This window comes from Diabrotica virgifera, chromosome 7 (genome assembly GCF_917563875.1).
Source record: "Diabrotica virgifera virgifera chromosome 7, PGI_DIABVI_V3a".
Taxonomy (NCBI): domain Eukaryota; kingdom Metazoa; phylum Arthropoda; class Insecta; order Coleoptera; family Chrysomelidae; genus Diabrotica; species Diabrotica virgifera.
The window spans coordinates 99,448,864-99,466,247 of NC_065449.1; the positions used below are offsets into that span (position 1 = coordinate 99,448,864).

At 33.7% G+C, this 17,384-nt stretch overlaps 1 protein-coding gene across 1 annotated transcript in view; it reads right to left on the reverse strand.

Moving 5' to 3' along the window:
- LOC114336813 (zinc finger protein 891-like) overlaps positions 1 to 14,383 on the reverse strand; it is a 48,833-nt gene extending 34,450 nt beyond the window's left edge. The window contains exons 1-2 of the mRNA XM_050656910.1: positions 13,742 to 14,383; positions 9,709 to 9,912 (exon numbers count right to left, since the gene is read on the reverse strand). Of these exons, the coding sequence (XP_050512867.1) occupies positions 9,709 to 9,912; positions 13,742 to 14,383 (846 nt within the window). The remainder of the gene's footprint in view (positions 1 to 9,708; positions 9,913 to 13,741) is intronic.
- Between the last annotated feature and the right edge of the window lie 3,001 nt (positions 14,384 to 17,384).

Consider the following 17,384-nt stretch of genomic DNA (forward strand, 5'->3'; position numbering starts at 1 on the left):
TAGAAATGACTACACAGCCACATCAGGAGGCACGGCGATCTTGGTGAAAAAAGGAATCAAACACCAAGTAATTCCTACACCAGACGGACTCATCACTATGGAAGCCACCATAGTGAGGATCAAGACAGGAAAAGATATGCTGAAAATTGTTTCAGCATATGTTAGACCAAATGATCCAATCTTCAAGGAAGACTTAAATGTCATATTAGACACAGTAGAGCCCTCTATCATTATAGGAGATCTGAACGCAAGATCTCCGAACTGGTTCGATAGAACCACAAACCGCAACGGGAGAATATTGTGTGGCTATCTCGAAGAACGACCAAACACGATGGTGGCGGGACCCATAGAACCCACATGCTTCCATGGTGGAAACAGACTTCCCACATTCCTAGACATAGCAATTCTACAAAATGTGGGTCAACAATACGAAATATATTCAATGAATGAGGGTGACTCAGATCACAACCCAATTGTACTGACCCTGGGAGCAGTAGAAACAAACAACTTGCAAACCTATAAGAAAAAACGAACAAATTGGCCAAACTACAAAAGAATAGTAAGTGAAACTATTGGTGCAATACCAACAATAAATACAAAAGAAGAACTAGAGGAATGCGTTAAACATCTAGAAAAAACGATACAAAACGCTATCGAGGCCAGCACCACAGAAGAAAAAACTCCAACAACAAAAGGAAGATTCAGGGAAATCAGCAATGAGCTGAAAGAACTGATAAACGAGAAAAACAGGAAAAGAAGAAGAGCCAACAGAACAAGAAACCCAGAGGACAAAAGAATTGCTAATGAACTGAATAGGGAAGTCAAAAAACAATTAGACGATCATCGAAATGAAAACTGGGACAACTATATCCAGCAACTAAACCCAAATAAATCCGCGTTCTGGAAGCTATCTAAAATACTAAGAAAAGATAAAAAACCAATCCCTCCTTTACACGGTGAAAATGGAATTGTGTACACAGAAGAAGACAAAGCGGAAGTAATGAAAAACACGCTAGAAAGAGAATGTAGGGAAAACTATCATCCCGATGAAGATCTAGACTTCACAGAAGAAGTCGAACGAAGATGTAGAATTCTAAAAAGAAGAAAGGGCATTATAGGTATTACACACACCTCCCCTGAAGAGATCAGACAGCTGATCAAGCGTACTAATGCTAAAAAAGCTCCAGGACCGGACAAGATAACAAACAGAGCTCTGAAAAATCTGCCAGGAAAAGCAATAGTGTACATAACAAATTTAATAAACAACATCTTAAGACTAAGACATTTTCCTGACAGATGGAAAGAGGCTCACGTAATCATGATTGAAAAACCAGGAAAAAATGGTACATTTCCACAGAATTATCGACCGATAAGCTTATTATCAGCATTAAGCAAAATCGCAGAGCGGGTCATATTAGTTAGGCTAAAAGAAGAATCTGAAGCAATCGGAACAATACCTGAAGCACAGTTCGGATTCAGATCCGAGCACTCGTGTGAACTTCAAGTGCTGAGGTTAACAGAATATATCACGAAAGGGTTCAACGAAAAGAAATATACAGCGGCCGCCTTTCTAGACGTCAGTAAAGCATTTGACAGGGTATGGCACGACGGCCTGCTGTATAAAATGAACCAATATGGTTATAGTGAGGCGATGACGTGTCTTCTCTCGTCATACCTAGCCAACAGGAGGTTCAGAGTTCGGATAGGGCCAACCCTGTCCGAAGTTGGGACCATGGAGGCTGGTGTGCCACAGGGGGCAGTGTTGTCGCCATATCTATATACCATATATACGGCAGACACCCCAACTGAACCCAGATCGTTGCTAAGTCTATACGCAGATGATACAGCGATAGCTTTTAGCAGTACCCACCCAGATTTTGCAACAAGACATCTACAAAGAGCTCTTGACGAACTACAAGAATGGTGTGTGCAGTGGAAAATAGCTGTCAATCCTGACAAAACACAGGCCGTTATGTACCAAAAAGAAGAGGCAGACCAAATGAGGTACTATCCCTATTTGATACCCAAATTGAATGGTCAAATCAAGCCAAATACCTAGGCGTAATGTTGGACAAAAGGCTGACCTTTACAGAACACGTAAAACAAACGGTCAACAAAGCTAAAGCCCTTAGGAGTCAACTGTCATCGCTAATAGGTCGAAAGAGTAAACTGAGATTTAAGACAAAGATTAGGATGACAAATTGTATAATTTTGCCAACTCTAACATACGCCTCAGCCGCATGGGGGCACACGTGTAAAACCAATAAGAAAAAAATACAAACCATCCAAAACCACATGATCAGGGAAGCTCTGAATATACCTACATATGTCCCATTAAGATATGTATTTGGACATACGCAACAAAAGAAAGTCCTGAGAATGATAGACGAAAGAGCACATGAAATATTTAACAATATCAGACACCATCCTAGCAGATTATTAAGAGAATTGACTAACTACGACGAAAACCAAAGAACGGTACATAGACGGCCTAGACAGCAGTTAGCTGGATATAGAGGAAACCCTTAAGAATGAAAAATTGAGATAACCACAGAATATCGAAACACAAATGTCGCCCTTCAGGCACTAAGTACCCTTCAGGTAGGTCAAATGGACCATAGCCGCGGAATGTGAGCATCAAGGTCACGTACCGACAGACGTGGGCTTGATGGCCACACCTTTCGGGCGCTCAGCCGTCGAGGAGAACAAAATTTATTTTGCCAATTCGCCGGCTGATTGGCAACGTGGCATTGATTGGCAACGTGGCATTAGATAGAAAACAAAGTGTTTTAATTTTCGCCTGCATTTTACCCGATTTTCGCGTGGTGCAGCGAACATTGAATGCTGAGTGAGTGAAAAAGGAAAGGTATAAACTGTGCCCTACCTAATGCAAGAATAATATAAGTAAAAACGGTAAAAAATAGTATAAAATACTAAACGGACAAATAAAAGTGAGGTTAACAGCTAACAGATAAGCTTATAAACACTGGCGAACGCTGGTCAAATTTCAAGCGGTGTTGCCGGATTTAAAAAAAATAGAAACACCTGCCGAAAAACAAAAGCAATTTTGGTGCGTGGATAATTGGGCATACCTCCGCGTGGTTGAAACGGGTGTGCCCAGTTAACGCTACGTACAAAATGGCTGAGAACGAGTATAGTGTGGACGAAAAGACAAGAAAAAGAGGAGATGAATCGGAAGATGAGGCAGACGATAGCAGAAGTAAAAAAGTACATCGGTCGCCTGGGAATGATAGGCAACTAGAAAAAATATTGGAGAGCCTAAATATTATCACAATGGAAATAAGGGAACTAAGAGAAGAACAAAAAGAGTACAGAGCGGAAATGAAGGAACTCAGACAAGAAAATGAAAAGCTGAAACAGGAAAACAGAGAAACCCAACAAAAAGTGGAAGAATTGGAAAATAAAATAGACAGAATAGAAAAGGACAAAAGACGAAATAATATAATACTGCAGGGAGTAGATATGGATACCTACGATCAAAACATAACAAAAGATAACGTCCAAGATTTTTTATGCAATGCACTAAAAGTTGAGACAAAAATAAAAAGCGCAAGAAAAATTGGAAGTAAATCCTGCTTGATTGAGCTCGAAAATGCAACGGACAAAGAAGAAATTATGAAAAATAAAGGCAAATTGAGAGACATAAAGGGAAAAGAAATATATATTAATGACGACATGGACAAAAATGAACGGATGATACAGGGTAAAATCAGAACGAAGGCAAAAGAGGCTAAATTGGAAGGAAAAAACGTCAAGGTAGGATTTCAAAAAATAAAAATAAATGAGGAGGTATGGACATGGAATAAACATCAGCAACAACTCTTAAAAATAGAAAACCAAAACAGAAACCAAAAAAACTAAACGACGTAAATGAAACGGTAGCAACAACGGCAATGGACAAGGAGACGATTGGGATTAAAAACAAGAAAATGAAAACTAATTTGGGAACATGGAACGTAAGAGGCACTTATGAAACGGGAAAACTTAAAGAATTAATTAGAGAAACAAAAAGATATGAAATAGATATATTAGCTTTACAAGAAACAAAACAATTAGACACAGAAATAGTAGAAATAGATGATATAGTATTTTTTAAAAGTGGGGGGAATAACAGATTGCTAGGAACAGGCTTTATCATACAGAAAAGATGGAAAACCAGAGTGATGAATTTCAAGCCGATATCAGATAGAATGTGCACAATTAGGTTAAAAGGGAATCAACGAAACATAAGCATAATAAATGTACATGCACCAATAGAAGACGCCACCGAAGAAGACAAAGATGCATACTATGAGCAACTAGAGAGAGAATATGACAGATTACCAGCATTTGATATCAAAATAGTAATGGGAGACTGCAATGCTAAAGTGGGAAAAGAGGATATATATGAAAATATAACAGGAAAATACAGTAAACACGATGTATCAAATGATAATGGTCAAAGAATTATAGGTTTTGCCACAGAAAGACAAATGGTAATAAAAAGCACATACCAACGCAGAAAAGATATACATAAAGGAACGTGGATTTCCCCTGACAAAAGGACAATAAATCAAATAGACCACATATTAATAGAGAAGAAGCACGCCCATAATATAATAAATATAAAAAGTATGAGAGGAGCGGAATGTGACTCAGATCACTTTTTGGTAAGAGCAGCCTATAGAATAAATGCTAATATAAAGAAAGACAATCAAAGGGACAAAGAAATCAAAAAACAATTCAACACAGCAATACTAAAAGATAATATGACACAGAAGAAGTACGAACAACAAATAACCAGCAGACTAAACGAAGAACCAGAAACACTAGACCCGGAAGAAAAGTGGGAAAGCATAAAAGAAGCAGTTTTAAACACCAGTAAAGAAATATTAATTAAAGGTAATAGAAAACAAAAAGCAAAAGAATGGTATGATGAGGAATGTCAAAAAATAGCAGAAGAAATTAGAAAAATAAGAATAAAAAACTTAAGAAATAATAGTGACATTAGCACACAAGAATATAGAGAATTGAAGAGAATTATGAAGAGAACATGCAGAAATAAAAAAAGAAAATACAACGAAGAAAAACTCAAAGTGATAGAGGAAAAATTCCAAAAAAAGGAAATAAGATCCTTTTACCAGGAAACAAGAAAAATGGAAAGGGGATATCAGAAACATAACCCATATATGAAAAATGAGGAAGGAATATTAATAAATGAACCCGGGGAAATAATGAGAAATTGGCAAACTTATTTTACACAACTTTTAAACAAAAACGAAGAAGAAAGGGGAACAATCCAGGAAATTGAAGATGACCATATAGTAATAGAAACACCTACGAGGGAAGAATTAGAAAATGAAATAAGAGGGCAAAAAAACAATAAAAGCCCAGGAATAACGGAAATATCGGCGGAAATGATAAAGGCAGGAGGAAAAAGACTACACAAGGAGATACATAGCCTGATAAAAAGTATATGGGAAACAGAAAGAATGCCAGGAGAATGGACCAGGGCAAGGATATGCCCCATACATAAAAAAGGTGATAAAATGAGATGTGAAAATTATAGAGGTATCGCGTTGCTAGAAGTCGTGTACAAAATATTGACAAACATCTTAAGAAAAAAGCTGAATCAATACACGGAAAAGATATTGGGCGAATATCAGGCAGGATTCAGAAGTAATAGGTCGACGACAGACCAAATATTTGCGTTAAAAGAAATCCAAACTACGTGCTACGAACATAAAATAGCAGTATACGTCCTGTTCGTCGACTTTAAACAGGCCTATGATACGGTAAAGCGGCAACAGATGTACGCACTAATGAAAGAAATGGGCATACCAAGTAAAATCGTCAGGATGGTAAAGATGACTATGGATAACTCCACAAACGAAATAGCATGGAAGGGACATAAATCAAATAATTTTGAAACAAAGGAAGGATTAAGACAAGGAGACCCACTATCAACGACTCTTTTTAATGTAATACTGGAAGGAATAATCAGGAAAAGTAAAATAAGCACACACGAAACGATTTTTAAAAATGGCCACCAATGTATTGCATTCGCAGATGATCTAACATTATTATCGACAAGTAAGAAAGAGCTAACAAAATTAATGAGCAATATAATAAAACAAGCCAAACCTTTTGGTCTTCTCATAAATAAGGAAAAGACAAAATACATGATAATGGGAGAAACAGATAAAGAAAATGAAGACAATTTCACATTGGAGATAGAAGGAGAAAATGTATGCGCATTTAAAAGAGTTTCAGAATTTACATACCTGGGTGTAAAAGTAGATGAAAAGGGACATGGGGAAGGGGAAATAAAAGCAAGAATAGCAAAAGCAAACAAAAAGTATGGAGCATTGCGTCCATTAATGAAATCCAAAGATGTGTCAAGAAAAACAAAAATAAGAATCTACAAAACAGTTATCAGACCTACAGCTACATATGCATGTGAAACATGGGTGCTTAAAAAATCAGAAATAGACCTTTTAGAAAGATGGGAGAGGAAAATACAACGAGCAATATATGGAGGCGTGAAAATAGACGGTCAATGGAGAAGAAGAAATAATAAGGAACTTGAAGAACTATATAATGAACCAAAAATAACGACGGCAATCAAAGCACAGAGAATCCGATACTTAGGACACATAGAAAGAATGGGAAAGGCGAGAATGCCAAAAATGGTTCTATTACGTAAGCCAATACAAAAAAGAAGAATAGGAAGACCAAGAAGGAGATGGAAGGACAGCGTATATGAAGACTTAAAACAAAGTAATATTGTAAACTGGAAAGAAAAAGCTTTGGACAGAAAACAATGGAAGGAAGTGGTGAAGAAATGTATGGAAAGACTATAATGTTAAGTGTAGTATTAAGTGTTTTATACAAACAAATGTAATATTGTATATATTATAGTAGTATAGGATATAGCATTATATATAAATATGTAATAGTAATTGTAAGGAAAAATTAAATCTTTCAGCCCTAGGCCTTCTCGGCCTGTTGAGCTTAATAAATATAATAATAATTCGCCGGCTGAGTGACCGAGCACACACGGTCTGGACAGCAAGACACCGATTTAGATTGGTGCCTTGATGTCCGGAACACATTTTTTTAGGACTCAAGTCCAAAGTAAAGTAAAAAATTAACTTAGTCATTAATAGGGAGAAAAGCTCTTCTAGCTACCCCTAAAACCAGGTGGCTTAACCACATGAAGTAATACAAAGGGTGTCCCATTACCCAGGGCATCCAAAGTAACATTAAGATCAACGCCTCCCCATTCGGTATGTCCTTCGATGGGGAGGGGTGGAGGTATAGCTTGGGGGTCAGATAGGTACCACTCCATTATGGGGTGTGACCGGTTTGATCTTCGGACATGTGGGTTCCACTTTTCCATTGGAACACACATGTTCCCCGGGGCTGGGGTTGATACGAGCATGTGTGTGTGTGTGTGTGTGTGTGTGTGAAAGATAGAAGCTGAAGAGTAATATAATAAGGGCATTAAATGATCAGCAGTTAAAAATAAAGAAGAAAAATGACTGCACAAATGAGAATGGTTAACTAAAATAGTATATAATAAAATCACAATAAAGATGCACTAGAAATAAACAAAAAACCAAGACACGTTGAATATTACGAGGAGAACTCCCAAATCATAACTTACAATATACAGGGTGTTTGGTAAAGAATGGGCCATAGCATAACCTGAGATTCTTGAGGTTAAAATAGGTAGATTTAAGCTAACTTACCTTAGTACAAAAGTTGATAATAACCGAAATAGGGTGTCAAAGTTAAACTTTTATTTTATTTATTTTTGAATATTTCCTGACAGGCATTTCACAACATAACGAAATTTAGTAAGTGGTGCTGGCACTGTATACCCTACTAAATTATGTTAAACAAACGTTTCTGGATACTACCAGAGGCGTACGACGGGGGAACGTGAATGGTTGACCCTTCCCAAATTCTACTCCATTGGCGGAATTGCCATTTTAGTGCAATTTTTTGATTCACCAATACTTTCTATGTCAATAAGATACCTTTCATTCGTAATCGTAGCAATGAAGCCATTAGTTTTCGAGATACTTGAAGCTAAAAACGAAGGAGCATAATACATTAATCAAAATAAGTGTGCCTTTTCATTTTTAACTTCAAATATCTCGAAAACTAATGACTTTATCGTTACGAATGAAGCGTATATTATTTGCATATAAAGTATTGGAGAATGTAAAAATTATGCTAAAATAGCAGTTTCATCAGTGGCGTAGAATTTGGGAAGGGTCAACCATTCACTTTCCCCTGTCGTACGCCTCTGGTAGTAGCCAGAAACGATTATTTAACATAATTTAGTAGGGTGTACAGTGCCTTCATTCATGGTTGAAGAATTTAAGAGATTGGTACAAGTGCAGCAGCTGCCAATTATTTAGATATACGGTATCAAAAATACGCATAGCCTTGATGATAGCCAAACTTCGGAACGAGGACGGCACCTGAAGAAGAAGAAGACAGTGCCTACACTTTTTGCCAAGTATGACATGGATATGTCAAATTATTTTAAAGTATTCTTTTTTTTTTAAATAATTTATCCTTTATTTAAAACTTTAAGAAATATGTGTGCCCGGTACTATAAAACTATTTGACATATGCTTATGATACTTGGCAGAAAGTGTAGGTACTGTACATCCTACTAAATTATGTTAAATAATCGTGTCTGGCTACTACCAGAGGCGTACGACAGGGGACCAAGTGAATGGTTGACCCTTCCCAAATTCTTCCCAAATTCTACGCCACTGATGAAATTGCTATTTTAGCATAATTTTTAGATTCTCCAATACTTTCTATGCAAATAATATACTCTTCATTCGTAACGATGACTCATTAGTTTTCGAGATATTTGAAGTTAAAAATGAAAAGGCACACTTATTTTGATTAATGTATTATGCTCTTTCGTTTTTAGCTTCAAATATTTTGAAAACTAATGGCTTTATCGTTACGAATGAATAGTATGTTATTTGCATAGAAAGTATTGGAGAATCAAAAAATTGCACTAAAATAGCAATTCCACCAGTGGCGTAGAATTTGGGATGGGTCAATCATTCACGTTCCCCGTCGTACGCCTCGGGTAGTAGCCAGAAACGTTTGTTTAACATAATTTAGTAGGGTGGACAGTACCAGCACCCCTTACCAAATTTCGTGTTGTTGTCCCCTGCCTGTCAGGAAATATTCAAAAATAAATAAAATACAAGTTTAACTTTGACACCCTGTATTTCGGTTATTATCAACTTTTGTACTAAGGTAAGTTAGCTTAAATCGACCAATTTTAACCTCAGGAATCTAAGGTTAAGCTATGGCCCATTCTTTACCAAACACCCTGTATATACATTGTAAATCCCAAATCATTATTTACAAAGTTTATACATTGCAAATCATTATTCGGGAGTGCTCCTCGTAAAATTCAACGCGTCTTGGTTTGTTTATTTCTAGTGCATCTTTATTGTGATTTTAGTATAGTATCCATCGATGATAAAATGGAAGAACATAAATATAATAAAATTGTCAAGGGCTGGAAATGTGGAGGAGGATAATGAGGAAAGCGCATAACACATGGGGATGCAGGCAAAGAGAATAATGATAATGATAATGATGATGTAATATATGAAATTTTAAATAAAATAAACTATACTGAAACAATTTAAACCTTACCTCATTTTTAATTTGTGCACAATTGGTTGAACTAAGAAAAGGATCGTCGTTAAGAAGAGCTTCACTTTGTGTAAGTACCATTTGATTCTCCTCTATGTTGAAAAATGCTGCCGATGGATCCTGCGTTATACTGTTGTCAATAAACTGTATTGAACATTTTGAGTTCAGTAAATGACCATATTCATTGTTAGATACAGCACAATCCTAAAATAAAAGATACATTGTCAATATGGTTATGTTTAATATCAACCTGTTTATACAATTTTATATAAGACAACTCCATAGTGTAATCTGGAATAAAAACGTCAAAGAAAAAACAAAAAAATGATATACGAAATAATAGTATGAAGTATCATGACATATGCAGCAGAAATGGTCATAAACAAAAAAAAACCAAAGGAACATTCTGGCAACCGAAATGGAATACTGGAGAAGATGATGTGGTCTGACAAGAAGAGACAGAATATCAAATAAAGAGATAAGGACAAGAATGAAAGTGGAAAAAAGATGCCCTACAGTATATACAGAGTGTGAGTAAATCAGAATGACAAACTTTAAGGAGCAATTCTAAATGAAAAAATAATGACACTTTACATATTTAACATATGTCCGCAAATGCTTTGTTTCCGAGATACGGGGTGTTGAAATTTTTATTTCAAACTGCCAATTTATTTATTGCTCTAAGACCGGTTGACATGTTTTTATGCAAAAAATAAAGCATCTTGACGTTTACAAAGTATTTGAAAAAGTTTCTATGCATATGGAAACTACATCGAATACTTTGTAAGCGTTAAGATGTTTTATTTTTTTGTATAAAAACGGCGCCAGATATGAAAAAAAAGGCAAGATATATTTTTTGTCACGAATTATATAAGGAATTATATAAGGACCTCAAATGATGAATATAAAATTCTTCTGTAACATTTAAAGGAGGTCATTTTAAACATCTGTTGTAGCTTTGCACCTAGTTAAAATCTTATTAGTAATATTTTCTGTTATTGTTCTAGTTTAGTAGGTATTATTATATTAAATAGTTCTTGATAATGTATTAAGAAATGAAAAATACGCGCCAAGATGTTTTATTTTTTTGCATAAACACGGTGCACCGCAAAGAGAGGTTTTTTATCATAAATTAAACGTCGAATTTAAAAATAATTTTTAGTTTGAAATATCTCAGTGGCCTACTATTTTCTTTCTTTAAAAATTTCAGACCATTACCCGTAGGCGCGCCAATGATGAATACAAAATTGTTAATTGTATGTCAAAAATGCGCAATAACTACATCTTAAAACCCACCAAATTTCATTTTCATATCTCAACAGGTTTTAGAGCAATAAATAAATTGGCAGTTTGAAATAAAACTTTCAACACCCCGTATCTCGGAAACGAAGCATTTGCGGACATATGTTTATAGAACAAACTCTAATTATTTTTTAGTGTAGAATTACCCCTTAAAGTTTGTCATACTTATTTACTAAAACCCTGTATATAGTGCAGTAACTGAAGGTTTTCACCTCCGATTTCGTTGAACCTCCATTTCGTTGAACCTCCGATTTTCATGAAAATTTGTGACTAGTTAGAAAATACCTCAAGGAATAAAGATGACATGATGCTAACTTGCGCTTTTGCCCTGGGGGTTGATGCCACCTCTTCTCGGGGGTGAAAATTAGTTTATTAAAAATAACATAGAGGGATTAATTATAAGCAAAATTTGTTATATAAAGTTATTAACTTAAATCCATACTTTTTGAGTTATTAAAGATCAAACATTTTATTTTCTCTGAAGCTATTTCCTTGTGGCATTTTTATAATTAAGTATTTTCTATGGGAAATAAGCCACAATTTTACTAAAAAATGAATATTAACGTTTCGAAGCCCAAATCGGGTTTCGTTGTCAAAATACAAAATACTATTGATTTATATATTATATAATATATTATAAATATAAATTTATATATATATATATATATATATGTATATATATGTATATATATATATATATATATATATATATATATATATACAATAGTATTTTGTATTTTGACAACGAAACCCGATTTGGCCTTCGAAACGTTAATAAATTCATTTTTTAGTAAAACTGTGGCTTATTTCCCATAGAAAATACTTAATTTTATTTTATCGTAAAAAATGCATGTTTTAAAGCTGTTTTTCACGTATAACTCAAAAAACTATAAGCTTTTACAAAAAAGTTATTATGACCAAAATTGAAGATAATAAAAAACTGAATGCACTGTCCACTTAAAGAACTAACCTGTTGTTAATTCAAAGTGGGTTATGGGTAATTGAATGTATATTTTTTTCGGCGAATACTCAAATCTAAATATTCAAGCTTAAAAAAAGGGAAAACAAAGCATTTTATAAAATATATCTGTTAAACACTTGTCAAAGTACTTCGGAGTACCTATCAAATGAGCTCCAGAAGAAGTTAATGGCATCAAAATTAAGCAAGTTATGATGAAAATAAGAGAAACCTTCCGAATTTCTTAGAAAAAAGTGAAAAATAAAACATACGCCATTTCCTCAAAAATTAAAATTTATTGTAATTCTTACAAGAGTTTTTATATTAGCATAAGTAATGATTTCAACAATTTTGACCAGTTTAGAATGCATATTTAAAAAAAAAGATATAATTTAACGAAATCAGAATTTTTAAAATTATCGTAATTTTCATTTTCTTTTGATAAATAACTCCAAAAATACTTAACATACCTAAAAAATGATATACTACCAAATTTATTTTTTTCTGTATTAAATATTTTACCTGTTTTACTATTTCTGTAGGGTAAAAAATGACTGAGATAGAAACGTTTAAAGCTAAAATTTTGCTGGGAGAATCATGTAACCGGGGTCATTTAACATAAGAAAACAGGGGGTTTAAAAGATTAAGTTTAACGCGGTTTAATAGCCCTTGAAATTAACTTTCAAATGGTATTTACATGAACTTGATATCATACAAATTAATGAAGTTATTTAAGAGAAAACAATAACATTTTTTGGAAAAATTTTTAAAAGATGAATTTTGAAAAAATTTTGCAGCATAAATTTTAGTGCTATCAACTTCTTCGGGGGCCCATTTGGTACATATAGAGAAATCTTTAATAAGTTTATGTTCTAGAATGAATCCTTTTCCCGTTATTTAAGCTTGAATACTTAGATTTGGGTACTGGCCGAAAAATATATACCTTCAATTACCTATAACTCACTTAAAGTTAACACTAAAAGGGTTTTTCTAGTAAGGAGTTTATTTCATTTTTTATTACCTTCAATTCTGGGACTAATAACTTTTTTGTAAAAACTTATAGTTTTTGAGTTATTTATGAAAAATCGGTTAAAAACATGCATTTTTCTCACGAAAAATTAAAATTTTTGATCTTTAATAACTCAAATAGTATTCATTTAAATTAATAACTTCACATAACAAATTTTACTTAGAATTTGTCCCTCTATCGAATTGTGGGTTTACTTTTAATAAAATAATTTTCACCCACGAGAGGGGGTGGCATCCACCCCCAGGGTAAAAGCGCAAGTTGGAACCATGTCACCTTTGTTCCTCGAGATATCCTCTATCCTCTAATCACTCACCAATTTTCATGCAAATCGATGGAGGTTAAACGAAATCGGAGGTAATAGCTCATATCCATCTTCAGTGACTGCACTAATAAGAGAGAAGACTAAAATGGTACGACCACGTACGCAGATCAGAAAGTAGAAAGAAAGAAAATTCAGTTTTCACGATTTCCTTAGGACCTCCCACAGTTTTTACATAATTTGCTATCCATTCGACTTCATATACTTAACAAAATAAATTCAAAATTGTTAGAAATTAAAATATATTTCCAATAAAAAAAATCCAATATAAAATAGAAAAGAAATCAAAAATGAAATCAAATCTAGGTATATAAAAATAGACAATTTACGCAGCTATACTATACCTATCTAAATTTAATGAAATAGATAATATATCTATTTTTGTTGGAGTTATATATAGTAAATCATAATATATTATATTTACCTGGTTAGTAAATTCCAAATCGTTGCTTACAGTTTTTCGTAAAAAATTGTTAAAATTCGTATTATTTCTTATGGTTTCTACTGGTGGTAAAAAACCATTGCATTCATTATCATCCGAATTTTTTTCATCTGTCAAGTTGCCTTCGTTGTCATCTAACAAATATGAGCCGTCCACTAGTTCAGTAGTAATGTTAATATTTTCTAAATTAATATAATCTCCATTCTTAATTTCAAATTTGTTTCCACCAAACGGAGGAGGAACAAAAAACTTTGAGAAGCCTTCGTATGTTGAGGATTCCGAGAAAGAATTTTCAGTTGTGAACGTCTCCGTATCGAAGTTTTCCTCCACGCTTGTTTTGGTGTTGTGGTCAAAGTCAACTTCGAAATCATCAAAATCAAAATTAATATCCATTTCGCTGTTAGGGGTACTTACTGGAGAATCATTGGAAATTAAATAGTCTATGAGATAATCATCGGTGACTTGATCAGAATAATTTTCAGTTTCGGATAACGCCGGTTCGTTGAATGTTGAAAGAATATCACTTTTAGTGAGAGTCTGCGCTTCGTAAAAAGCGAGGTTGAACTTCTCCATGAGTTCTGCTTGTGTGAGATGGTTGAGGGGATTGTATAGTTGGTCTGTCATTTCGTAGTTTTTCAACATCTAAAAAAGTTACATTTCCGTTAAGACTATTCATAATTAAATAGGACAAAATCAATGGGAAATATACAGCCAGTAGCTGGCTGTATATACCATAATTAAAAAATCATACAGAAGTAAAAACTTCGTTTGTACAATGGTATAAAAAGTTTATTAAAAAACTATTAAAAAGCCATCCAAATGGATTTCACAACGTTTTCGATCTAGATCAGATCAATTTCAGTGCCTAGAACGAAGTATTTCTACGTTAGAATGAATGCAAAAGGTTAAAATTGTGACTAGTTAAAGAAAAAATGTGTGTAAATACTTACGTTCTGCTTAGTAGATGAAACTAGCAACCTTATAAAATTGGTAACATCGAGAAATATGATTTAAATGTTAATAATGTGATAATTGTAGCGATTCCAAGTCGATGTTAAAAGATTTTATTTATTTGTTAAGAGTGCTCAAAGGGTAACATGGTTCCCTGCTAGATACCACACGACCCACACGTTCTTATCGAGCAGGGAACCATGTTGCCTTTTGAGCAATCTTAACAAATATAATCTTTTAACATCGACTTGTGAGTCCTTACAATTATCACATTATTAACATGTAAATCATATTTCTCGATGTTACCAATTTTATAAGGTTGCTAGTTTCATTTAATAAGCAGAACGTAAGTATTTACCATATTTTTTCTTTAACTAGTCACAATGTTGACCTTTTCCATTCATTCTAACGTGGAAATACTTCGTTCTAGGCACTGAAGATGATCTTCGCGTTTTGGAATCCATTTGGATGACTTTTTAATAGACAGTTTTTTAATAAACTTTTTATACCATTGTACAAACGAAGTTTTTACTTCTGTATGATTAACTAAATATGAAATGACAATTAGAAATAACCTACGTGACTAAACTAACATATATTAAGGGCATAGGCGCAAAATGTGGTCTGTCAAAATGTTAATGTCTTTTAAATGTATTAACTTTTTTAAATCCTGAGAAAACTAATAAATATTTTTGAAAAATTTAAACGCAGAATGAAAGATTTACATTTCTACTGAGGGCCGAAAGTCCCTGAAGACTTCTATAATGTTTATTTTAATAATTTACAGGGGTGAAAATAAAAGAAATAATTTAGTGTGATTTTTAATTGCAAATATTTCATTCAAAAGAAACTTTATATTTATTATAAGGGACTTTCGGCCCTCGGTAATAACGTAATATTTCCTTCCGCGTTTAAATTTTTCGAAAATACTTATTAGTTTTCTCAGGATTGGAAAAAAAATTAATACATTTAAGACACATTGAAAATTCTGACAGGCGACATTTTTCACCTTTCCCCTTAATATCAATATTAAACATCTACTCTATCAAACTCAGCAGATAGTTGAAACTATTTTTTTCATTATAGATAATAGTAGTAGATGGATTCGACCGTTTCTTGATGGAAGTTCAGTTTATCTAACAATAAAACACTGAAAAACTTAAAAAAAAAACCATGTTAAAAAATAACCTCGAGATATCATTGAATATCATAGACCTGGATCCCGCGTACCAAAAAAAGTTAATTAATAGCAAGCTGAAAATTTGTTAATAGCTTAACGGTGTCTAGTCGGATAAACTTTGATGTATGGGAACACTGAAACAGGGTAAGTTTTAATTGTGGAACAGGTTAAAAATTTGGAACGTCAGACTATGAAAAGGTTCCATGTATTTTGTCGGACAGAACTTCCAAGTGATTTGTTACCATTTCATTAAACTTTCATGCAAAAATCAGACTGGTGTTTATCACCAACTGGGCATTTTAATGAGTGCAACACGAAGAACATGTCAAATGACAGGAATCATGTTGGTTAATAATAATAGCAGTCTGATTTTTGCATGAGAGTTTAATGGAAGGGTAATAAATCAATTGGATGTTCTGTCCGACAAAATGCATGGGACATTTTCGTAATCTGACCTTCCAAATTTTTAAACTGTTCCACAATTAAAACTTCCCCTGTTCCAGTGTTCCCGTACATCAAAGTTTATCCGACTAGACACCGTTAAGCTATTAACAAATTTTCTGCTTGCTATTAATAAACTTTTTCTTGGTACGCGGGATCCAGGCCTATCAGTAAGCAAATAGCACAACGGGCACAACGAACAAACACAATAAACAAAATTTTAAACCAAAAACTGCCTAAGACAGCTCTGAAATTAGTCTTCCCACCACCAGAGAAAAAACCTAGGCCCTTCTGCTCTATTACATATACAGGCAAGATATCAACAAAAATAGCCAAACACATAAAAGGGAAAGGATTAACACCAGCTTCCAGAACAAAGAACAACTTAAAAAAATACATAAGGAACAATAAGAGCCAGAAGAAAAAGCAATTACAGGTGTACACAAACTGACATATTGTCGTGATTGTCCAAAAACTTACATCGGCCAAACTGGCAGAATCTTTAACAAACGTAAACGTACAGCAGAACACAAAAGGGGTTTCAATAATAGTAAAACAGATTCTATGCTTATATTCATGAGCATTTTTCAGTGTGTCACAAATGATAGAAAAAAGGTAAGTCCGTGATAATATACATTTTAGTGATATGAAATTTTAGTTAAATCTGACAGTTGTCACATTTTATTTGCAATTTTTCATAAAACAAGTCAATTGTGTTTATTGCATTTATAAAATGGTATTTTCTTTGATTTGTATAGTCTTATAAATTGTACAGATTATAGTCGTAGATATATTATATAATTCGTAAATAATTTTTTTTATTATAGCGCCATCTATTGACAACTAGAATAAATGTTATAAATGTCACCGACGAAATGTAATCACCGATGTGCGTTTTTTCTGTCACATGCAATTTAATGCGTTAGATACAAATCGAAAAACTGTGACGCACTGAAAGATCCTCATGAGAAAAAGCATACATATTCACTTCACCTTCTAGATCATAATCATTTTTTAATGAACAGTTTCAAATTATTCATATTCAAAATAAAG